We start from the raw sequence: 25755 nt of genomic DNA on the forward strand, positions 1-25755 counted from the left end.
CTGAGGAAGCAATGCATGCTTCCATCTGAAACAGATCTGTTACTTAGGTCATAGAAACATCAGGAGAGACTGCCGCACAGGAAATCATACAGTCAAAGAAAGCACTTTGAGAACAAGAGTTAGCTTTAAAAATCTCCCAGGCCCAATGAGGGTACCCGCTTAAAATACCTGCTGATTTCCGAGAGCACAGCGTAGCCCCAAGCAAGAAGTGTCCAGTTGTAATATAGGGTCTGTAACCCAGAAAACAGTTAAGGACCACTGCCATAACCTAAAATTTGTAATTCACTTCATTGTACTCACAGCTCTCTGCCCTTCTCAGCACCTGTCATCATAGAGCCTCTTCTCTCCAGTTGCCTCAGTGAGCTCGTTCCTTCTGCAGCTGCTGCCACTGCTTTCCCCACAGCCAGCTAGAACTTACTCTGGATTCAGAGGGACTCTGATCTCAGGCAGGAAGTAATTCAGCTTCCTCAGCACTCACATTCAGCTGTCGTTTCCCAAACTGACCTGAGATGTGGTTTGCCAGGGTTTCTTGCTGGTTCAGCCCAGCTGATGATTACCCAGCATCTTGGGGCCTTTCCTGGACAGTTGTGTGTGTGCTCCATGATCAAAAATTCCCTTATTCCCTGGCATGGTTGCAACTGGCCTGCTGTAGGCTGCATGCCCATCTCCATGGAATTCCTAATTTTCCACTACTAGTTCCTATTCTCCTTTTTGCAAACCCTGCTACTTCATCTTGGGCTTCAGTAATAATAATGATGATGCTAATAATAACAATCGCAAGCACACGGTGCTAACATATGCTGGGCAATGTACTAAATGTTCTATGTGCTCTGCCTCATTTCTTCCTGACAACTGCTTTACATGATAAACATTTTTAGCAGAACCTTCCATTTAATGAGAGCTATGCTTTATTGAGCAACCGCTGCATGCCAGCCATTTGCTCGGCTGTGCTATAATATATGTAACTGCCACAAACATATAAGGTGGGTATTTTTATACCCATTTTATAAAAGAGGCCTCTGAGAAAGACACTAAATGGCTAAGTTTACGCAGATGGTAATCTGTGATTAAATCTCAGGGTGTACACTCCTGTTACTAGAGTTATGAAAGCCGTCCTGTTCCAGAGACCCCTGCCCCACACCCCCATCAGAACTAGGACCCCGGTCCACAAGTCCGGTCTAAACCCTGGCACTATCCTATTGAACTGTTACTACATGGGGTTATTCATGTACTGAGTGTGTCTTACGGTACTTGCGTATAGATTGTATGTGAACTAGGGACTCAAGATTGGAAAAGTACGACTTGGAGATAGACATGCAAATCATTTTGATGGTGTAACAACAATCATAATAAATGAGGAGCCAACATCGATGGGTCAGGGCTGGAAGATAGGAGCTAGTGCTTAACTTGAGACATAAAGGATGACCCGGAGGAGGCATTCAGTCAGAGGTGAGAGAATTTGGTAGGAGCATATGGCAAGTTCAGGGGGTTACAAAAAGTTGTGGGATGGGCCAGCGGATCAGGAACCAGATCTCTAGAGACCCTGCTCATCCTGCTGAGTGTGGGTTTCATCCTGAGGCATAGGAAAGCTTCTACAGAAGCCCGCCTTTACTCCACTATGTGAAATTGGTAGTAGTAGATAGTAGAAACCACATCTAATTTACAGGGGGAGTGGGGGAGGGAGATTTTCTCCTAGAGAGTCAAATTAACATTACTTATATAAAGGAGTTCCAGTATTGCTTGTTGAGTAGGAATCTATAATCTCCTAATATACATTTGTTTAGCAAATGCCCTGAGAGATGACATTATAACACACTCTATGATGTTTAAAATATTCTTCAATTCTTTCCCTCTTTCTAGTCAGCCTACAACACTGACAAGCAGTTAGCCTGAGAGACCTGTCGAAAAGGCTTACTGATTCTCAGTGACGAGCGGTGTTAGGGATTAGTGCGCATGCAACTACTTCTCTGCTGGGGAAGTTTACCTCCTGTGACAATGCGATCTTCACCCCATAAATTCAGTCTGCTGACCTGTTCCTTTACATTGCTTCCGATCATAGTTTCGGGAATTGTTTGGAAAGTGATAGTTACTACAAGAAAGGAAGTTTTAGGACTAAATACCTCCGTTTATGTTTCCTAATAAAGCCCGATGCCTGCAAAATTTTGTTGAATTATGTATTCCTTGAATGAAACGTCTGCATTTTGTCACTTTTGCACCTTTAAGTTTGCTTCAGAAGCCCCTCAGTGCCAATCCTTCCACAGGCCTGGGCCTTGCACCTGGTTACCCCCACCCCCCACCTCCCCCCCACTCCTATCTTCTCTGCATGTACCTACACCTTGACAAAGGTAGCATCTGGCATCTTGGCTCAGAGACAAAAGAGAAGATGAGAACAATGGTGATAAAGGTTTTTCTAATGCATCCTGTCCTTTTCCTTTCCACCTCCAACTGTGGAGTCTGAGAATGGAGAAGTCACTTTTTGGAGTGAATGTATGTAAAATGCTTTCTTGCTTTCAATGTGGTCCCTCATTTCAGAGCTCATTATTTTTTAAAACATATCTATATGTGGTTTGGTAATTTCATCTTCGTAGGCAACTTAAGTACAAGCCAAAAGGAGCATGGGGTGCTCCAAGTGTTTGATCTCCAGCTTTCATGTGGCTTCATTGCCTCTCCTTACACTAGTGTGAGATAAAAAGAAACCAGCTGTTTCCTTGTTAAAGATCAAGGTGCTTACGGTGGTGATTCAGGACACAACCATGATCACGGCAGAGGAGAGGCTGTGTAATGTTTTTCTATTAGGCACAGTATGTCAGATTTATGAGCTGTCAGAAAGGGTATTTCATTTCATGCCTATTTGTGATTTTTTTGTCGTCGTTTTTGATGTTGCCAGTTTTAAATTTCTGGCATTATCTTCAGTAAACGGAACGAGGCTGTTATTAGTGGTTCATTCCAGTGGTAAGAGAATAGCTAATATTTCAGATCCTTACTGTGTTCTGGCATTGTTCTTCACGAGTATCACCTCACTTTTTATCCTCACAATAATGCTGTGAGCCAGAAGGCGTTATCCCCATTTTACAGATGAGAAAACAGACACAAAGAGTTGAAGTATCTTGTCCTGGTGACATCACTCATAAACTTAGTGGTACTGAGATTTAAACCCAAGGAACCTGGCCAGGAGTAGGGTGAGGTAAGAGGGACCCAAAGCACAACATTTAAGAAAGTGCTCCCTCTTAGTCTCCTTTAGAGCAGAGTTCCAACCTGAGTGTAAGTGCCTCCTTAAATCATGTGCTCAGGACACTGCTGCTTTCTGCATCCTAGTCTCAGCCTTGCAGGTAACCTTACTTTGGAGCCTGCATACTGTTGATGCTCATCCATCCTGCCTCTCTGGTCCTCACCCTTACAGACTAGAGTCATCTTTCAATGGGGAAGTAGACCGAACAGCCTGAGAGAGTCTGTAGGTGCTGAAGAGACCAGCAGAGATAGAGGCCAAAGCAGTTTTTCTTCAGGATGTCCCCCTTGTTCTTAGCGGGGCTTTTTCTCTTACTATTTCCTCCCATTCTTCTCTTTCAAGGCTTTATCTCACCCCAACCTTCCCCAGTACAGAGAGGAAAAAACATACTCTTTATCTGAGTTGTAACTCTCTGCATCCCGTAGAGAAAGCATTGGAGCAGTGTCATGGAGTATAGTACACATTCAGTCAGGCCTGGCTGCTTGCAAATATCTTATTTCAGCTTGTCAAGTCCAGACAAACCCTCAAGTATATGTTGGGGTCAAAGATAATTCAAGGATACATATCCATTAGGAGTTTTGAGATCTTAGAACAGGATCTTGTGAAGGAAAGCCAATTTATCTTAAAGAAAAGGAAAGGGTAGGGGCTAGTCCTGGATCTCAGAGCGATAATGAAGAACTCTCCTCCCCCAAATATCCTGTCCTCTCGGTAAATAGCTTCTGCACTGGGTGTTCTGCATGGAACTGGACTTTGCCAGTTAGTTGATAAATGGCACAATAATCGGAATATCATTAGTACAAAGGGTTCCTTCTGCTCAAGTCCTGTACAAACCAAGACATAGGAGACCACTGACGGCCCTTGTTTAGTGGGAATTTATATGAGCTGACAATGTAGGAACTTTCTCTGGTACCTTCAGTGATGGACCACTCACTTCTTGACTCAACAGGCCCTGGGATAAACACCTATGAACTCTATAAACATCTGTGGAGGACCAGCACATGTGAGGCCATCGTTGAAATGAAGGAGGACCAGTATTATGATTTGATAGCTTCTTTAAACTTCTCAGCATCACAGTGGAAATTTACTGGTAGTTCCAGACAATCTTTTACCAATAAAGTCCCAACAAACTGGTTGAAGATAGCTTCTCCTCCCTTGTAGACATCATGCCAACAGAGCCATATGGAAAGGACCACACACGATTGATAAGTCACACAGTGCTAAGCTGAAGAAAGAACTAGGCTACAAGTGAACAGTACTGACCTCTTTAATCAGGTTCATAAACCTGGGTCCAAGGCGCCATGGCTTGTGGCGATGGCACTGTAGGGAGCTGACGGTCAGCTGGGAAGCCCGGTGGGAGGCGATAGCCACCATATACACAGCATCGTACATCAGAGCCGCGTCAGTCTGCGGAGGAAAACACACAGTTTCAATCTCACCTTTACTTACCTTCCTTTCCTTATGTAATCACTGCCTGCTTCCTTATCCCTTATATGTCTGATCTCAACAGACATTTATTCTCCAGCTGAACAGTTTTTATTCTCCAATAACTATTTCTCTCTAAAATAATACCTCATGCTCCAAAGTAAATTGGAATCATAGCTCTGCTTTGTTTTTAGATCTTGAAAAAACACATCTCAGATCAGCTACGAAAGACTTGATTCAGGGATCAAATATTTTTGGAGCATCTTCTATGTTAAGCAGGGTGTTAAATCCATTATATTGAGTTAAAAGCTACTAAAGCTTCATATTTCAATATCAGATTTTCTTTCCAGTATTTAATCTACATCTATTTATCAATCTCTTTATTTGTTTAGATTTGGTAGAAAGAAACTGCTGGAAGTAAAACTAACAGCTGATTTCCAGAAAAGTATACTTATGTTGGTCACTTCCCTTTACTAGAGTCACGAAGATTGTTAGTCACGGGATTAAATTCAACAGCAAATTTCGGGAAACCCTCTGAAGAACAGACATGTGTAAACTTCCTCAGAATATGGGTGTTCTTGTCATCATTTGCTTTCCTGATAGAGATTTAAGTAGCCATTCCATTCGGGGGCTGAGCATCTCATTCTTCCCTTCCTCATGAAACTTCTCTCATTTGTAAGATTTCACAAAAGACTTCTAGCGTTTTATAAACTATACTGCCCTATGGTTTTATTTACGAATAAGATCTTATAATATCTTCACATTTTACTTGAGGGTTTTTAGAGCAACTTCAAATATATTAGCTCATTTGAAGTTCTCAACAACCCCACAAAATAAGCAGAACAGATAGATAAAACTATTTGTTATGTAGGAAAACTGACCTCTACACAGTATATTGATTCGGCGTAAGTTATGTCGCCTGTAGAGCAGGAACAAGGGTTCCATTCCAAGATGAAAACAGAGTTCAGAGCTCATCCCCTTAGCTGCTATGTTATGGAGATCTGGACCTTTAGGGAATATGCTTTTTAAATATATTCGTATGTGTATTTACTAAGTGGCCAAGTGATTGATTTGATAGATAAGTATGAGGAGAGAAATTTCAATGATCTAATTTTTTTATAAATTTAAATTAGAAAGAATTTTGACTTCCTTTGTCAAGGCTGCCTCTGCACTGGGCTGAGTAAAAACATGGTTTAAAACTGTAGGCCTGATCAGCGCTTTTCAAATTCAAAGAAGAAAACCATTTATTCTGAAAGTATCCTTCCCCTTGTCATACTATGTTTTCTTAGAGGAGACGTTTACTATTTTATAGCACTATAAACTATCATTGAATTTCCTCCCCTTTTCAGTTTTATGCTGGAGGCCTGCTTCCCGAATAGCAACTCTCAAGTCATTTTAGGTAAATGTAAAAGAAATTGGCTTGTGTTTCAAATTTTATTTTTCCAAATGTGTGTATATTCACATTTTATTTACATTGAAATCCTGGATGAAACCACACTGCTCCATGCCCCTAAGAGAATCTTTTTACCACAATGTGGATCACGAAACAAGTATATTAAAAGTGGGCCTCTCTCAGATGCACAGTGTTTTGGTTATTACAATAATGTGCAAACAGGGTTAACTCAGATATTCAAACCCTGAACATGCCAAAGAAAGGACTGGCCTTTGACTGGCTCCTGGGGGATAATCTCTAACCCTTGGAACATTCTGCCTGATCATAGAATCTTTGTATCTCTGGGGTCTTGGGTAATGCCAGATAGTTGATGCTAACAGTGTGATTTATAGTGACATCACGATGTATAGTGACTGCCTATTTTTGTTCACCTGGGGCCTTGGGCTATGCTGTATCAGTTTGACCTATGGAATGGCTAGAGACTGAGTAGCTAAGGTTAGCCTACATGGGTACTTGATGCCTGTGTGACTGACCCCCAGTAAAATCCTTGGACCCCTAGGCTTGGGTGAGCTTCCCTGGTTGGCACCACCTTTTACATGTCACTGAGAGAATGAAGCACTGTCATCTCAACTCTCCTGGGGAAGGATGACTAGAAGCATGGTTTCTCCTGGACTGTGTCCTTGGTGACTTTTTCCGTTGGTAATTTTAATATGTATCCTTTTGCTGTAACTGTGAGTATCACAGCTTTTCTGACTTCTGTGGGTCCCTCTAGCAAATCATGAAACCTGGATGCAGTCTTGGAGACTCCCAGCAGAGACCAATAAGATGCTATGTCATCTTAGGAATGAGGGGTAACAACACAATATAGCTTTATAGAGTCCCCATTTTTTGCCTGCCTGGTATGTAATTGTTGTTGCAAAAAGCTAGAGTTGGAGGTGTCGAAGGGAGACATAGTCTTTGGAGAGCAAATGGGAAAATGTATAGATTTCTCATCTTTTCTCCAAATTCGGGAACGTTCACTAACCTGTTGCAGAGGGACAAGTTAGTTTTCTAGAAGGAAGTGCTTCCAAATGATGCCCTCCTCCCCCATGTCCTGAACCTCTTCTCTCGCTTGGTATTAACGGGTTCCTTTATTAAACTCCAAATGTGTCACCTCTAGCATAGAGCTAACAGTAATGTGCCACTTAGTACGAATTAGCTAGTTTCCCTCTTTCTGAGTTACGCCTCATTAAAGTGATGAGGATTTTAACAAGAGTGGGAGGACTGGCGTGTTGCCTAGGGGAGCCCCGCCAGAGAGCACAGGTTTGTGGGGCTGGCTGCTGCTGAAGGAGCCAAAGTGGGGGGAGAGGCAGGGAGTACCCTGAGCACTCTGGAAGGAGAGAAGAGCAACCCACAAGCAAACTGCGGTCTGGAAACGAGTTGGGGAAGGTGGCAAATACAGCACCATGGACTCGCGATATCTAGAAATTCAGTAATTAGAATGGCAGCTCCCCCAGGTTTTGCGAAGCCTGTCACAGAAGTTGGTATGTTGTGAGTCTCAATGAATATTTGTCAGCTTTTGAGAGAGACCAGGAATTGGGAAAAGATGATTATAGGTGGAGTTGGCAAATACACCTGGGTGATCCCACTGGTCATACAAGGTCACATAGGTCCCAGGTAAGGGACCATCTTGATCTACATGTTCACAAGGAATGTGTCTCTTGTAAACAAATGCATTCTGCCTCACTATTTCAGAATATCTTTTTTTTCTCCTTTAATTGACTACAATTTAGCAAAACAGCAGGTACAATTAAGTAAATTCAGTTTTATGTCCTAGAGGCTTACCTAATTTAATCTGTAGAGTAATGCTGTAAAGCATTATTACACAAATTTGCAGATGAGCAAACAGGATCAGAGAGGCTAAATAACTTACTCAGGTCATTTAGACATTCAGGGGATATAGCCAGGACTTAAAACTAGGTTTTCCTCATCTTGAAAGATCTTGCTTTTTCCACTGAATTCTACTGTCTGCTGTCTTTCATCACAGGAATAGCAGTGGACACTCGAGGTGGACACTCAAAGATGTCTTCTCTGTGGATCAGGATTATAGGAAGTGGTCACTTGTAAGATAAAGCTACTGACAGCTTCATATTTGAATGCATTTGAAGAACTGAGAAGGCAGACGACAGATTAACGTGTTGTTTTGATGACTCATGCAGTATTGAATCGTACACAATTTCGGTTCACAATTTGAGAACAGGCCACTTCATTACCCTAGCCTTTCCAAAAGCCAATAGATTGAATCAGCTCAAGTGCTGGGAAAAATTTAAATGTAGTGGAAAGTAATCAAACAGATTTTATAAAATCACCCTAAACTTCTAGAGTTAATTAACACTTTGCTTGATAAAATATTCTTTCTTTACTAATCTCAAGATGTTTTTAAAAAATTTCACTATTTTTGAACTCTATTGACTCATTAACAGGGTTCTTAACTCATTTTTAATCCTAGTATTAAAGTCAATATTTTTTCTTTAATTAAACCTATGGTTCTTAAGTCTGGAGACAAAATTTTTGGACTTGGATATGACTTCTTAATTTTAGATTTGGATATGTTATGACATATATAATAATATTCTTTGAAGATATTTTTAGTGCATGGAGTTTTAATAAACGCTTAATAGTTAACCATATTAAAGAGGAAAATAGATAAGTGGAAGGGAAGTAAAACATAGGTTTTCAATTTTGAAAAATCCTGTATCATATATTCATATGAGCATCTGCATATTTATGTGGGATACACAAAAATATGACTATAAAGGGCTGCAGGAAAATTCCCCTTGGAGACAGTGAGATAATGTGTATAATATTGGAAAGTGCAATTCTATTACAGTCAATGGCGTTACTTAAATTTTAATAGTGATTAGTCTATGGAAAATGTTTGAAATAATAATATTACTTTAGACTAATCTCTGTCTTCACTAATCATGCCTATTTCTTATTTATAGGGGATTGCTTTAAACATATAGGGAACTATTTCAGGGTTGTATGAATATTTTTTATTTAACATTTTGAGTCTTAGCAGAAGCTCAATTTGTATTCACTTACTTTAAGTAATTCCTTTATGAAATACGTATTTATTGAAAGCTTGCTTTGTGCCAAGCCTTTTCTAGTGCTGGAGATAAAACAGAGAACAAAAAGACAAAGTCTCTATCCTTATGGATTTTATATTCATGTAGGGGAAGATGCTGAACAAACAAATCAAAATATAACATATTGGGTCATAAGGGTTGAGAAGAAAAGGAGAGGCTACTGTATTATGTAACAGGTTCACAGAAGACCTCTTGGTGAAGTGGCATTTGAGCCAACTTGAATAGAGAAAGATTCTAGACCGTGGGGAGCAACAAATGCTAGAGATGCAAGAATGAATGAAACGCTGTACCTGATATATAGAGACCCAGTGGAACTGAAACTCCAGGGATTTTTATCTCTAAGATAGAGGAGAAAGAGTTTGAGTACAGAGGCAACTTCAGAACAAAGATTTGTCAGCACTGGGCCCAAGCGTGGGGACGTGGAGTGAGTTGTACTCTCTCTTTTTTATTTTTATTTTTTTGATGGGGGTACTACCTCTTTTTCCCCTACATAATTTATTAGATCTCATAGATTTATAAGATTTTTAAAGTTCTAACTGTAAGCATATAATATAGATTTATAAAATGAATAAGTTAATACATAACATAATGTGATATCAACAGGTGTCCATGGGCCCAAGGAGATTTTGGAGCCCCATGAACTAGTTCTTTATTATATTTTTAACTTTTAAATTGACATACAATATTATATTAGTTTCAGGTGTAAAATATAGTGATTCAACATTTATCTACCTTGTGAAGTAGTCACAATATGTTTAGTAACCATTTGTCATTGTACATAGTTTTATGGTATTATTGACTATGTTCCCTATACTATCCATTACATCCGCATGACTTATTTTATAGTTAGAAGTATGTACTTCTTAATCCCCATCCTCTTTTCTGCTCATTGTCCCCACCCACTTCCTCTCCGGCAATCATCAGTTCGTTCCCTGAATCTATGAGTTTGTTTCTGTTTCATGTTTTTTGTTCGTTTCATTTTTAGATTTTGCATGTAAGCAAATTCATACAATTTTTTTCCCTCTGCTTGACTTATTTCACTTAGCATAATACTCTGTAGATCCATTTATGTTGCTGCAAATGGCAGTATTTCATTCTTTTTATGGCTGAGTAATATTCGTGTGTGTGTGTGTGTGTGTGTGTGTGTGTGTGTGTGTGTGTGTACTTTATCTTTATTCATTTATCTATCGGTGGACCCCTAGGTTTCTTCTATAACTTGGTTATTGTAAACATGCTGAAATGAACATGGGAGTGCCTATAACTTTTGGAAATTATATTTTTCTTCTCTTCAGATAAATACCTAGAAGTGAAATTACTGGGTCATATGGTAGTTCTATTTTTTAATTTTTTGAAGAATCTCCTTACTGTTTTCTATAGTGGCTGTACTAGTTTACAATCTTAATAACAGTGCAGAAGAGAGTTCCTTTTCTCCACATTTTCATCAGCGTTTGTTGATGATAACTATTCTGACAGGTGTGAGGTAATATCTCTTGTGGTTTTGATTTTCATTCCTCTGATAATTAGTGATTTCGAGCATTTTTTTCATGTGTCTATTGGCCATCTGCATGTCTTCTTTGGAGAAATGTTTGTTCAGGTCCTCTGCCCATTTTTTAATTGGATGTTTATTTCTTTTACTGTTGAGTTGTATGAGTTTTCAAATATATTTTGAATATATTATTAGCAAATATCTTCTCCCATTCAGTAGGCTGCTTTTTTTGGTTGATGGATTCCTTTGCTGTGCAAAATATTTGTAGTTTGATGAAGTCCTATTTTTGTTGTTGTTGTTTTGGTTTATTTTTGCTTTTGTTGCTTTCACCCAAGGAGGCAAATGCACTATATATACATATATATATATGGCTAAGAGTAATGTCGAAGTGTTTACTGCCTATATTTTCTTCAAGGAGTTTTATGGTTTCTGGTTTTACATTTAAGTCTTTAATCCATTTTGAGTTTATTTTTGTATATGGTGTAAGACGGTGCTCTAGTTTCGTTTTTTGCAGGTAACTGTCCAGCTTTCCCAACACCATTTATTGAAGAGACTGTCTCTCCCTCATGATATATTCTTACCTCCTTGGTCATAGATTAATTGACCATATAGCAAGGGTTTATTTCTGGATGCTTTATTCCATTCCATTGATCTATGTGTTTATTTTTATGCCAGTACCATACTATTTTGATTATTGTATCCTAGTAGTGTAGTTTGAAATCAAGTAGCATAATACTTCCAACTTCGTTATTCTTTCTCAAGATCTCTGTGGCTATTCAGTATCTTCTGTAGTTCCAAATAAATTTAGGAAGGGATTACGTTGAATCTGTAGATTGCTTTGGGTAGTATGGACTTTTTAATGACATTATTTCTTCCTATCCATGAGCATGGTATATTCTTCCAGTTATTTGTGTCAACTTTTTTTTTTTTTTTTAATCAAAGTCATATAGTTTTCAGAGTATCAGTCTTTTACCTCCTTGGTTAAATTTATTCCTAGATATTTTATTCCTTTTATGCGATTGTAAATGGAATTGTTTTCCTCATTTCTCTTTTTAATAGTTTGTTATTATTTATAGAAATATAATAAATTTCTGAATATTAATTTTGTATCCTACATCTTTATTGAATTTATTTATTCTAGTAGCTTTTTAATGGAATCTTTAGGGTTTTATAGATATAGTACTATGTCATCTGCAAATAATGACAGTTTTACTTCTTCCAATTCTAATTTGGATACCTTGTATTCTTTTTCTTGTCTGCTGTGGCTAGGACTTCCAATATTATGTTAAATAAGAGCAGTGAGAGTAGACATCCTTGTCTTATTCTTAGTGAAAAAGAATTTAGCCTTTCACTGTCGATTATGATGTTAGCTGTGGGTTTGTCATTATAGCCTTTATCATGTTGAGGTATTTTCCCTTTATACCCTTTTAGTTGGGAGTTTTTATCATAAATGGATGTTGAAATTCACCAAATGTTTTTTCTTCATCTATTGAGATGATCATGTAATTTTTATTTTTCATTTTGTTTATGTGGTCTATCATGTTGAATTGACTTACAGATACTGCACCATCCTTGTATCCCTGGAATAAATCTCACCCGATCATGGAGTATAGTCTATTTAATGTATTGCTGAATTTGGTTTGATAATATTTTGTATAGCACTTTTTACATCTATGTTCAACAGGAAATTGGCCTATAATTTTTTTTTAATAGTGTCTTTGCCTGGTTTTGGTATCAGAGTAATAATAGTGGCCTTATAGAATGAGCTTGGACGCATTCCTTCCTTTTCAATTTTTTGGAATAGTTTAATTCTTCTTTGAATGTTTGGTAGAATTTACCTGTAAAGCCATCTGCTCCTGGACTTTTGTTTGTTGGGAGTTTTTTGATTACTGATTCAATTTTGTTACTATAAATCAGTCTGTCTTAGAGATTTTCCATTTTTTTCCCAATGCAGTCTTGAAGACTGTATGTTTTTAGGAATTTAACCATTTCTTCTAGGTTATCCAGTTTGTTGGCATATAAGTGTTCACAGTATTTTCTTATAATCCTTTGTATTTCTCTGGCACTTGTCACCTCTCCTCTGCCATTTCTGATTTTATTTATTTGGGTCTTCTCTCTTTTGTTCTTGTTGAGTCTGGCTGAAGGTTATCAATTTTATCTTTTCCAAGAACCAGTTCTTAGTTTCATTGATCTTTCTATTATTTTTTGTTTGTTTATTTTTATTTCATTTATTTCTGCTCTGATCTTTATTATTTTCTTCCTTCAGCTCACTTTGGGCTTTGTTTGTTCTTTTTTCAGTTCCTTTAGTTATAAGGTTAGCATGTATATTTAACATTTTTTTTATTTCTTGAAATAGGCCTATATCACTATGAATTTCCCTGTTAGAACTGCTTTTGCTGTGTCCCATAGATTCTGAGTCACTGTGTTTCTGTTTTCATTAGTCTCAAGAAATTTTTAGAAAAAATTTTTCCCCTTGATTTCTTTAATAAGCCATTGATTGTTTAATAGCCTGGTGTTTTGCTTCCACTTGTTTGTGGTTTTTTTTCCCAGTTTTCTTCTTGTAATTGACTTCTGGTTTCATACTGTTATGATCAGAGAAAATACTTGATATGATTTCAGTTTTCTTAAGTTTACTGAGAAATGTTTTGCAGTCTAACATGTGATCTATCCTGAAAAATATTTTTTGTGCACTTGAAAAGAATGTTCATTCTGCTGTTTAGGAGTGGAATATTGGGATATGCTCTCGTGACTGAGCAATTAGTCCATTGGATGCCCTTACAATTGCCCTTTATACATCCCTAAATTAATCACCTCTACTAGGAGCAGAAAGGAAAAACTGAACTGCAAAAATGGCTTCTTTGGATAAAAAAGAGGTCAATATTATGCTTCACAGAATCATTTTCTAAGCTATATCTAATAGATTACGGGATCCAAAGTCTAGTGGATGCCACATTCTACCACTTTTTTGGACTAGTATTGACATGACTTGACATAACTACTATACCCATTTTTATAGAACTCTGATGAGTCACCTTCTTCTGTTTGATAAATCCCCATTTCCCTTTTTCTAGTTCATAACAATAATGAAAACAATAATAAAAGAGCCTAAGAAAACTCTTTTTAGGTAAGATGAGAGTAATAAACTCTAGATAGAATGGAATCTCTTTCATCCACTGCAACTTGGCTCTGCCATGCTTCCTGCCTACAGGACTGCCATTCGTCCAGGACACTGTCAGAAGTCTTGGGGGAGCAGTAGCATCTCATGCCCAACCTGATTCCAGTGTGAATTGTACAGCTCAATCTCTCTCGTTCAGTGGTTTTCCTCATTTCAGTCAATATATACAAACTGTTCTGTCAGTTCAGTATAATTGAACACGACATATATTTTATTTTAGTAAATTAAGCCATGCTTGTGATGAATATTTAATTTTTGGCATAAATCAACATCTGCATTAACATAGCTCCAAACTAATTCTTTTAGTGCTCTATACTAAGTGCAGGTAAAAATAATTTTAGGTCTTATTCTGTGATAGAAATCTTACAGGTAGTTGGAGGGTGGGCAGAGGATTTTGAAACATACTTGAACTCATTGTATTACAAATCCATGAGAAGAGAAAACCAACAACCAAGAAGAGAAAAAAACCAACATATTTTCTCTCTCTCTCTCTCTCTCTCTCTCTCTCTCTCTCTCTCTCTCTCTCTGTCTGTCTGTCTTTCTCTTTCTCCCCCTCCCTCCAATTCCTCTCTCTCTCTCTCTCTCTCTCTCTCTCTCTCTCTCTCTCTCTGTCTGTCTGTCTTTCTCTTTCTCCCCCTCCCTCCAATTCCTCCCTCTCTTTCGGTGTCAGAAGTCTAGGATTTCCCTGGATATTCTCTACTTGTTCTTATTCAAAAACATTTTCAAATCACCCCAAGGATCATTTGTAGCAAAACGATTTTCATTATTATCTCACAGATCACTTTTTATATTTGAAGAGTTATTTTAAGTTTGAAAAATATTAAGGGACCTTGACCATGAGATCAACCAGAATCAATTAATTTATTCATTTATTTCTTCTTTTAATTTACTTCTCATTAAAAAAGTAGAAAAAGAAGAAAAAAATCCCAAGTTCATTTCTCTGAGATGATACCTTTCGGTTATTGGTAAATTACGTCTTAAAAGCAAGAGCGATGGGAACAGAATGAAATACTATGCCAATTTAAAACACTATTACCAACCTGCATTCCAAATATCTTTTTCTTTAGATGACACTGCTCCTACATAGAAAGCTTTTACAAAAAATTTCCTGCTATTTTCTTTATCACACAGGGTGTTTCATTAGAGAAATTCACCGAGGGTGCATTTGACAACAAAAGACAAATGATGTTAGTGAGAAGCTCTTGATGGGGCAGTTTGCAATTTATCCGTTCAGGAGAGAATCTCTCCCTTGTCAGGAGGCGGGCTTGGCATCTGCTCCAAGAGCGACATATGGCTGATGTGAAGCACTGTCAATATCTGCAAAGGTGTGCCTCTACATATTCAGGACAGGAAGAACGTGTATGCAGCAACTCTATGTAAATCTGGCATTTTCCCCCTGTATGCTTACTCTTGCTGAGATGTGGCAGAGTGGGGAAGGCAAATGGTTCTGCATAACTTTTACAGGCAGCTTGCTCCTCCTCTTACCCTCCTGCCTTCTCAAGGCTACATTCCCACAGGTAAAACTCTCCACTTGCCCTTGCTCTGTGTCTGCTTTGCCTACATTTTGTCGAGAGTGGTGGCTACTCTTTTAAATGTTTTTATCTGAGACAGGTACAGTCAGAAAGCTGGAAATAGCCATGCACACAGGCTTTCAAAATACCTAAAAAGCTTACTTCTTCCTCTCTCATATATGAGTTAAGGCACAGGTTGTGATACTTTTTCTCACACTATAGAAGGTATATAAGATTCTTAATCTAATCCCTAAGGAATTCAAACATTTTTCTCAAATATATATTTCTTAAGTACTTACTGTCATCATGCCATCCAAAAGGCCAGTCTCAGGCCTAGGTGGGGCCTGCAGTCTCTCCATGGACCACTTCTCAATGATGGATGACACATAGGGGTTGTCAATATTTAGCAGCCGAAACCCAGTCATGTTTACGCCACTGTACCTATAGAGTTCCAGATCTAAAGCAAATAAGTCCTATGCAGTAATAAAAATGATGAAAGTACAAAGAGTTAATGCTTTTAATGCTTTATATGCAAAAAGATAATTAATGATTGCAGAAGCAACAAATAGATGAAAGCAAAAATGGCCATCGTTATCACATTGCTCTATAAGCATTGTTTTTCATTTGCCTGGTGCCTGAGAAACTCTAAAGCAGTAAGCAGTTTTCATGTTTTGTAATACTGTTAGAGTTTGGATAAACCAGGAAGAATTTGGCTGCCAATAATTAGCATGCTTCTGGGCACAGGATATGACATTCTGAGAAGCTGGAGAATTCTGTTTCTAGGATAAGTTATTGGGAAATGGGAAGGGATCTTTGTGTCCATTTGGTTCAATGCTTTTATTTTATATAAGAGGAAACTGAGGTTCTGAGTGGTGATGGACCAGCCCCCAGATAGTCCTCTTGTCAATGGCAGTGCCACCTTTCTTCATCACATTTTGTTGTCCCAGGCTGCCCCAGATTTTTCCAAGGAGGTGGAATTTGGCCATTGTATATGCATTTGACAGAAAGATCACTCCTAGCAGGAAATAATACCACCCTCGGCTCAATGACAATAACCCATGTCCCATACAATGAGGGCATGACGAGTGCTCCCTGAACACAAGCTCAGAATAAGAACCAAAAGGTTCTCTTCAGAGAATTCACTGGAGTATATGATTGTGTGGGTGTGAGTATTTTAACAGTAGAACTTGTTCCCTTTCTGGCAGTGTTTCGGGGAAAAGAGTTCAACTCACTGCAGTGTTTTCCATTACAGATGAGGCTGAGTAGAAACCAGAAGTTTATAAGTTGATTCATATTATGTGATAACTTAAACTTTTTTATTATATAAAAATGTGAGACTCTAAAATATATAACATTGAAATATATAACATTTAAGTATAAAGCAAACTTACAAAATAACATTTAACAGGAAAAAAAAAACTTTCATAAATATGTCCCAACAATGTATATAACTGATTTACAAAAGTGCATCATCACAAGATAGTACATTATCTTGGACATATAATGGTTACAAAAGAGAAACAGCTTCAGAAGAACTCCAGGATTTGTATTTGCAGAAGATGTATGCAAATGTATTCTTTTGAATGACTTTCTTCTAGATCACTGCCCTTTCCCAAGAGAGCTTCGGATTAAATGGTAGAGCTGTATGAGCTCAGCTCTGTGCTCCTAGCTCAGTATCAAAAAGCTGTACTGTCTTTTAAAGTGTTATATTTTTTTTCCCTTGTACTAAGTAATTTTCTTTTTTTCTTTAAGTTTTGTTAATACTCGTGGGCAAGACTGGTAAGAATATAAAAGCAAAGCAGGGCAGAATTCAGATAAAAACAAGAAAAGTGCTTAATCCAACTTAAAGACTGAAACACAAGAACGATTCCTTTAGCACACTCAATGAATAGAAAAAATGTTACTCAAGCCACAGGATCAGACAGAAACTTCCAGAATGCCTGTCGAATCCCTTACTCACCAGCCTACTTTGCCAGTCTTACTTAGTAAATGATACTCTTATGGAATCCAAGAGAGATTCAACAGTATGTAAATGCAGTACACTAAAATGAATGCACTGAATGTGTCAAAAATAGGTTGGCTTACAAATTGAGGTTTCTGTACAATAGAGAATGAGGAAAAGTCCAAAGTCTGATTTTCAACATCCTCTTGTGAGAGAAGAATGAGGAAACCCAGAGTGTAAGGGCAACTTCTTTATTCCTTAAAGGCCTCTATTGACCTTCCTTAGGTTTCATTGTTGTATTCTTTCTGATTTCAACAAAATCGGCTCTTAAGGGTGTGTACGGCTGGGGATGATAGAAAGTCCTGAGGCATATGGTCATTTCCCCTCCAGTAATACCCAGTTGTTCAGGATGATGGGGGAGGGCTGTGTTTGTGAGCAGGGTAGGACACTTTCCAGTTCTCAAGATTTTCCTCGACTGTTCTGACAGAGGACCTGATCTACGAGGGAGGGAAGATCATGGAAAGACAAACTTTATTTCAGGAACTTCTGCCCTGCACCACACCCCCTTGGCCCCAATGTCAGCAGCAGCAATGATTTTGGCAACTGTCCCCAAGCATTTGTCTCATGATGTCCTCTGCACCCCTCACGCTCTCAGACATATTTGAGTCAGGAGTGGAATTTACTATTATCAGTAGTATGTATATGATGCTGTCTGGTCCTTGTTCCAAATTCTTTAATTTCCCTTAGTCACCATCCTACTCCGCCAGTCTTATTTAGAAAATGGTACTCTTACTGAATCTCCCAGAATCTGGGTAGAATTTAGTCAGCACATCTTTATATATTAGAAAAAAAGGTTGGTTCTGTGTTTCTTTATTATGTAAGAAAGTAGAGTATGCGTGTGGGGGGTGTGTGTTTGGGGGAGGTGGCTGTGTATGGTTGAGCTTTGAAATTGAGTGACAGCTATCAGATCATTTTGATGCATTAACTATCCTAAGTCCTTCTCCTTTGATCTGATAATCTCTCAAAATTTAAAGCGTTCCATTTATTTTGAATTTCTCAGGCTTAGAGCCAAGTTTATCATGGTGCAAAATGTTCAATGTGCAAAGCATCTCCCAAACTGCTCTTCTTGACAGTCTTCAAAACACCTGACAGATGGCCCATGCCTAACCCAGTTATCTACTAGACACAGGCGAGTCAGCCAAATCAGATCCCAGAATGCCACAATACACTTCAGTGTGTCTTCTAATGTATATAGAAAAGGTAGATAATGCTTCTTTATGAATTGTTTGCACATTGCCAGTTTCTATGCAATGGAAGTTTCATTTAAATTCCTTTCTGGATACACATGCACTGATGCTAGTTAAAAGAAAAAAAGAAATCTCCTTCTCAGCATTTCTCAATTTAGAGGATTTTTAGGGGAAAAAAAAAAAAAGTCAAATTTCCATGACAATATCCTGCCTTCGACACTGGTGAGAATGACTTTAAAATAACTAGAGATATTTCCTGTCACACGGAATGTGTTTCTGCTGGACGTGCTTACCAAGGTCGTGAAAAAGTAGTGGTAGTATTCAGTCATCATGCCCATGGACAGAACCTGCAAAAGAGAAGTCAGGGGAAAGCATCAGAAACAGGAAGTGGGACCGCAGTAGCCTGGGAACATAGGACAGGAGGGGACTCTGTAGATGAGAAACCTGGGATGAATCGGTGGCGGATGGGGAGCTAGGATCCAAGCCATGGACATCCATCCAGTGCTCTCTCATTGCACTGCATTTGACTTAGAACGAAGTAATCGGACCGATGATCAAATTCGCAAATGACTAGTGCTCAACGAATTTTATATTTGGAGTTGTCCCTGACATTACTGGGTTTTGCCCTCCCCACTGCTTAGGGTTCTGGGTAATCCCATGCTTAGATATATATCTCATTGATTTCCTTAGCTTTGGTACTTAGCAGAATGCCTCAGAGTAGAACTCATTAAATGTTGAATTGGCAATGCTGGTATGTAGATGTTCTTAAATGAGGATTTATAAATAAGTATATCTCTGAAACCTTTCTCCCTACCCCTTTTCCATCTTATGTTAACAGAATGAGTAGGAAAAAAGAGGATTTGTTTGTAGATGGAAGGATGGGGACTATTTTTATACAAATTTCACACTGCCTCTTAATTTTGATTCTCAATTGCTTACTTGGGAATTTGTTAGTTTTAGACATTCTCTGTGCATTGTTTTATTTGGTGAGGAACAGAGAAAAAGGAGATGGGTAGAACGGACAAGAGTTCTCAGTCGATAACCTGTTTAGCAAACTTTTATCTTACTTTGGGATTTCTGGAAATGGTGTCCACTGAGAAGGAAAAATTGCAAGTTGTCTGGAGATAAACTATTGTTTCTAAATCTTCTAAATCAGGACTATCGCCTTCCTCAGGGCAGGTCACCAAGAGGCCTTGCGTACTGTCTTTTGGTCTTTGTATAAAAACGAATGGAGAAGATTCTGAAAACAAACTTCCAAGACATTTTTTCCTATAACTCTGATAAATTCTGGATGCAAATGAGAATCCGTTCTGGAAGCTTTGCAATCAGTTATTCTTAGAGTTTATCACAGAGACATCCCGAATTGGAATTTCTGAGCGTAAAACCTAAATTTTTGTTTTTCAAAGCAATGATTGAGAATCACTGGTCTATGGAAAACACATCTATTTGCACTAAAGAACAAAGACTTTCATAACTTCAAGTGAAAAGGTGGATTGAAAAGATCTGGAAAGAGACAACACTAGTAATAAGAGGTCCTAGAAGGTGCCTAAAATATGTAAACTAAAGTGACTTTACATGAAAGGGGATAAAGATCAAAGAAGGTATTCCAGGATAATGCACACATGCCAATCACAAATCCGACACTGCTTATGCCCTCTCTGCTAACATGGAGATCAGAGGAATATTTACTGAAATTGTAATGTCGCAAAGATGAGACAAATGACAGGAGACTCTCTGTATGACTCATGAGCCCACAGCATGTAAGTCACTCCTATGGTGATAACAAGAGTAGGTGCACAAAAGGATTTTCAAAAGAGTAGAATTGCTTTAGGGTCATCAATAACATTTAAAGCCACGCATGGTGAGGTCTTGTTAGCTAGTCTCTTGCATCACTGGAGCATAAAGGGCTAACCTGCCAGGGTCAGTCAGAAATCCAATTTTTCACTTTAGTCGTTAGATAGTGTAATTGCAGCCAAGACTACCTCTTGAAAGGGAACTGGACAAGTTTATGTCAAGGTATAGACCTGGACACTGATATTTAAAATATTATTTCTGGAACTGAAAAAGAAACATTAAGTCACCTGAGTTTTCAGCTCTTCACTTGAGCTGACGTTTCTTTTTAAATTCCATTATGAAGGTGTTTGATCACCAATGGAGGGCATAGGCTTTTTTTTTTTTTTTTGAATTTTGATATAAAGTGATACACAAAACAAAAAGATCTAAAATAGGACATCAAAAACATAAAGTGTGGAGGGAGGAGTAAAAATATAGTTCTTTCAGAATATATTTGAAAATAAATGCATATCAGCTCAAAATGGACTGCTGTAGATATAGAATGTCATACATAAATCTCAAAGTAACCATGAACCAAAAACCTACAAAGGATAAATTATACAGACAGAAAATTAGTAATAAAATAATGGCCTTAAATGTCACATTAGACATATATAAAATATTTTATCCAAAATCTTGGTAAAATTTTAGTTCAAGTATACATGGAAAATTCTCCCAAATAGATAGATCACTTGTCACACCACAGAACAAGCCTTAATAAATTCAAGATGATTGAAATCATATCAAGCATCTTTCCAACAACATGGCCTGAAACTAGAAATCAACTACAAGAAGAAAACTAGAAAAATCACAAACGTGTAGAGACTAATGAACATACTACTAAACAACCAGTGGATCAAAGAGGAAATCAGACAGGAAACCAAAAACTACCTTGAGACAAATGAAAATGAAAACACAACTTTCCAAAATTTCTGGGATACAGCAAAAGCATTTCTAAGAGGGAAGTTAGTAACTATATAGACCCATCTTAAAAAACAATAAAAATTCCAGATAAACTATCTAACTTTACACCTAAAGAAGCTAGAAAAAGAAGAACAAACAAAATCCAAAGTAAACAGAAGGAAATAATAAAGATTGGCATGGAAATATTTGAAATAGAGATTTTAAAAAAACAATAGAAAAGATCAATGAAACGAAGTGCTGGTTCTTTAAAAAGATAAAATTAGTATACCTTTAGCCAAACTCATCAAGAAAAAAAGAGAGCCCAAATAAATAATTAATTATATATACATTAGCAAGTGTATACATATAAAGAAAAAAGTGACCAAAATGCAAAAAAAAAAAAAAAAAATTAACAATACAAGCAATTATATGCCAACAAGTTGGATAACCTAGAAGAAATGGATTAATTTCTCGAAGCATACAACCTTCTAAGTTTGAACTGGGAAGAAATAGAAAATCTAAACACGCCGATTACTAGCAATGAAATTGAAGCAGTAATCAAAAAAACTCCCAGCAAAACAAAAGTCCGGGACTAGATGTCTTCACAGGTGAATTAAGCATGCAATCCTTTTTTTAGAAAGCAACCATTCAACTAATTATTTGTATTATTATTTTGTTGTAATAAGTGGATGCAAATATTCATTTGATATGCCTCCATTTTAATGTTAGAAGAGTATTGTGGAGATGCAGTGAGTAAACAGCTAACAGGTCACTTTTCATGCAGAAAGAACTCTTCGGTCTTCCAGTTACACTGTTATTTGGTGTTAAAAAAAATCCTTGTTCCTGACTTTCCTACCTCATGCCTGGGTCAGTGCCTTCTGATTCCTCCCTTGAATTTCTCGGACATGGAAATTAAGAAACAAGTGTAGTGACAGATCATTGGCCTGTCATCTTTGATTACTCTCTAGGATCCAGGTGCATAAGAAAGTTCCAGATAAGAATAAAGCCAACAGCACCAAAGGTGATGCTTTTTAAACAATTGGCTTTGTAATGGTCTGTAGACTGTTTGGGACTGAAGCTCTGCCTTCTAACAGTAGTACACTTTATAAATGAAAGTATTGCATTCACACAATGATTTTTTTTTTCTGTATGTTGGTATTTCAACTAAAAGTTATTGAGGGATTAAGGAAATGTCACATCAAGATAAATGTCAGTTTTTCAAACAAAAAGTATAATCATTATATAGGAAGCTTTCTAACAGTTCTTTGCAAAACTTTTTCCTAAGAAACATTACCTTCTTTGGATTTTGATACCGTACATGTCTACTGGACTGATAAGGTGCTACCGACCTAGGCAGTATTCCTAGGAACTAGTTCTGGCTCTATTGAAATCATTTTTAATGGCAAAAAAATACATCACATCACACACACACACTAATCTGTAATAATGTGGCTATCAATACTATTTGTACTGATGGCATGTTCCCCTTAATAGCTTCCATTAATATAATTTTTTAAAAATAATGTTATTATTCCTAATGGAATTTTATTAAATAATCCTTTGACAGCATATTATTAACTTAGATTGATAAACAGTAAAAAACCCAGCCCTTTCAAAAATATTAGGTATCTCTAATGGGGATGGTTGTGAGTACCTACTACTGTTCTTGATTTTGCAAGACCCATAGTGTGGGCATCATTAGTACCACTGCCACTTTTCGAACTTGAAGGACACATGATAAGATTTCATTTCCTGGCCCTTTGAACTTTGGTGGGGCCATGTGCTTGTCTTGGACAAGGAGATGAGAAAGATACTGGCATGTTATTCTCTGGAGATCTCACTCCCCTTGACAGGTAATTAGCATGGTTATCAGAGCCCAAAACAGCAGTTTTAATTCTGAATAAATAGAATTTTCTGTTTTCCACATTCTGGGGGTTATGTACGTGCTCTTGTTTATGACTTTGTTTTCATTGCTAGGGAATTGAGGGTCAAAATTCTGGGTCTTCTATTAGCAACAAAACAGGAATGTATGATATATATTCTATGTATGCTAAAGTCATTCAATTTTATGTTTTTCTAACCCAATTTCCCCGTTTAGACCAACTCCTCTCCCTGTTTAACAAATATTTATCGCTCTGTTTGAAAATGTATTTTTTGAGGCTGCTTCAAGTCTTTATATAGTAAAGATATAATAAATAAATAAATTATCATGGTTGGGAGAAGCTGAATAATTTTCTTCCAGAAAGAGAGATAAACCATCCAGATCTGATGTAGCTGGATTGGGTTAGAGTAACTGTGAAGGCCTCCAACAAAATTCCATTTATAGTTAATCATACTCTATGTCCCTGAAGAAGCAATTGTAAGAACTCGAAAGAGACTGTGAGGGTTAATTTTATGTGTCAGCTGACTAGCCATAGGGTGCCCAGGTTACACATTATTTCTGGGTGTGTCTGTGAGGGCATTTCAGGATGAGATAAGCTTTTGAACTCAGTGAAACCAATGGTCCTGGACAATGTGGTGGCATCATTTAATCTACCGAGGGCCTAGACAGAACACAAGGCAGAAGGAAGAATTCATTCCTTTTGTTTCCTGCCTGACTGACTGTGCTGAGGTATCCTTTTTTTCCTGACCTTGGACTGAGATTTTCATCATTGGCTCTTTTGGTTCTCAGGCCTTCAGACCTGCACTGGAATTATGCCACCAGCTTTCCCAGGTCTCTGGTTTTCAAATGGCAGATTGTAGGCCTTCTCAGCTTCTGTGGACACATAAGCCAATTCTTCATAATAAATCTTTCTCTCTCTATAAATATATATACACATCAATAACCAATATTCCTATTGGTTCTATTTCTCTGGAGAACCCTGACAAATCCAAAGACCAATATCCAAAGACTAAAAGTCCTGCCTACTTATGACATTTCATTCTCTCTAGATAGCATAATCTTTACACCAGCAAGAGAAAGGTTGCTGATATGTATTTGAAGGCTTTCTCTGTATTATGCTATTTATGGAAATGCCACATGACTATTCTGTTGTTTCAGTGGCTAGGAAATAATTACTGTAATCTTTTGTAGAGAAATTAATCATCACAAGGCAGAATTAAAACTCAATGCCAGTTGGCTCTTGAAAGGACAATTGTCATGGTCCCATTGTTATCAATATACACTGGGACACGGTTATTAACAATGGTGGCCCTACCTTGGCCCAACTATTTTCTGAGGTCTTTGTAACAGAACGCTAATGCCCTTGTTCACAGTAGTATCGACTGTCCTGGGTCTAGCTCTACCACTTTTGGCAAAGACTATCTCCTGGATTTAGACAGATGAAATTACCACATACAGCCTAGCCACTTCAAGGCTACATTTTAGTTTGTCTTGGGAGTCCTCATTCAATGCTAAATGAAGATGACCATGACAGTTTTGGGGATCTAACGCCTACAGTTGGTGACAGAGTTGGCCTCTAGGAGATCTGGAAAGTCTCCAGGTAAAAGTCTTCCAACACGTTCTGGTTGACAACCTGATCATTTCCCAGAAGGCAATGCAGTGCTATGGAGACAGCAACAGAAATACCTCCACAGACTCTCAGCATCCATTGCTAAGGGCAATCCATACGTCACGAATAATTGCCATACTGCTGCTATCGTGTGAGCAGTCTTAAATTGCTGCTAAGCAATTTGGAGATATTCTTGTAATATTTATAAGGTTTTTGTTACTGCTTATTTCCACTGACAAATAAGTACCTTAGAAGTTTATATTGACTAACTTGAAGTGTATGTCGCCTTTTATAGCCTCCTCAATATCAGGATACGTTCTAACCATCAGACATAGTTTCTAGTCAATAATTTCAAGTGAACAACTTCTAAATGTGTAAATTGCATTGTAGCTAAAATAATAGTTCTACCTCACAATATTGATAAGTTAGTTCAGCATAGGAAAAATTTGAAACCAGTTGGAAAATATCAAGCCTCGGAGCAGCAGTTTTAAGAAGGTTCCAGCCCCAGGTGCAGCTCTGTCCTACATGCCGACTGTGGTATTTTAGGCTACACCTATACCTTCCTCTGAGCAAGATACTCCTTTGGCCATGAATATTTAACGTTATCCATCAGTAGAATAAGCTAGGCATAAGTAGGCCTTTGGATCAGTCTTTGTTATTGTGGAAAAAAAAAAAAAAGACTTAGGCTATATTGAATGATTAAAACTCACATCTATAAAGGAAAGTGTGGAATGTGTAGAAAATAGCATTGGATCTCAGAAGACCCTGACATATTAAAAAAAAAAAACTATCTCCTTATGAGATAGTAGGCTGAAAAATGGCTTCCTAAAAATGTCCACATCCTAACTTCCAGAATCTATCAATATGTTACTTTACATTGAAAAAGAAACTTTTCAGATATGATTAAGTTAAGAATATTGATATGGGAAGATTACTCTAGATTTTCCAGGTGGGCCCAATGTAATTATAAGGGTTCTTATAAGATAGAAGCAGAAGAG

The 25755-nt window shown here is 37.7% G+C and overlaps 1 protein-coding gene across 7 annotated transcripts in view; it reads right to left on the minus strand.

The window, feature by feature from the left end:
- The window catches only part of GRIK1 (glutamate ionotropic receptor kainate type subunit 1), a 339264-nt gene that overhangs the window by 79794 nt on the left and 233715 nt on the right, over positions 1–25755 (minus strand). For all 7 annotated transcript variants that reach the window (XM_025044238.1, XM_025044237.1, XM_006908255.2 and 4 more), the window contains 3 exons: positions 18824–18877; positions 15641–15814; positions 4487–4630 (listed from right to left, as the gene is read on the minus strand). In XM_025044238.1, coding sequence (XP_024900006.1) covers positions 4487–4630; positions 15641–15814; positions 18824–18877 — 372 coding nt within the window. The remainder of the gene's footprint in view (positions 1–4486; positions 4631–15640; positions 15815–18823; positions 18878–25755) is intronic.

The sequence above is a fragment of the Pteropus alecto genome, unplaced genomic scaffold, assembly GCF_000325575.1.
Source record: "Pteropus alecto unplaced genomic scaffold, ASM32557v1 scaffold81, whole genome shotgun sequence".
NCBI classification, from domain to species: Eukaryota; Metazoa; Chordata; class Mammalia; order Chiroptera; family Pteropodidae; genus Pteropus; species Pteropus alecto.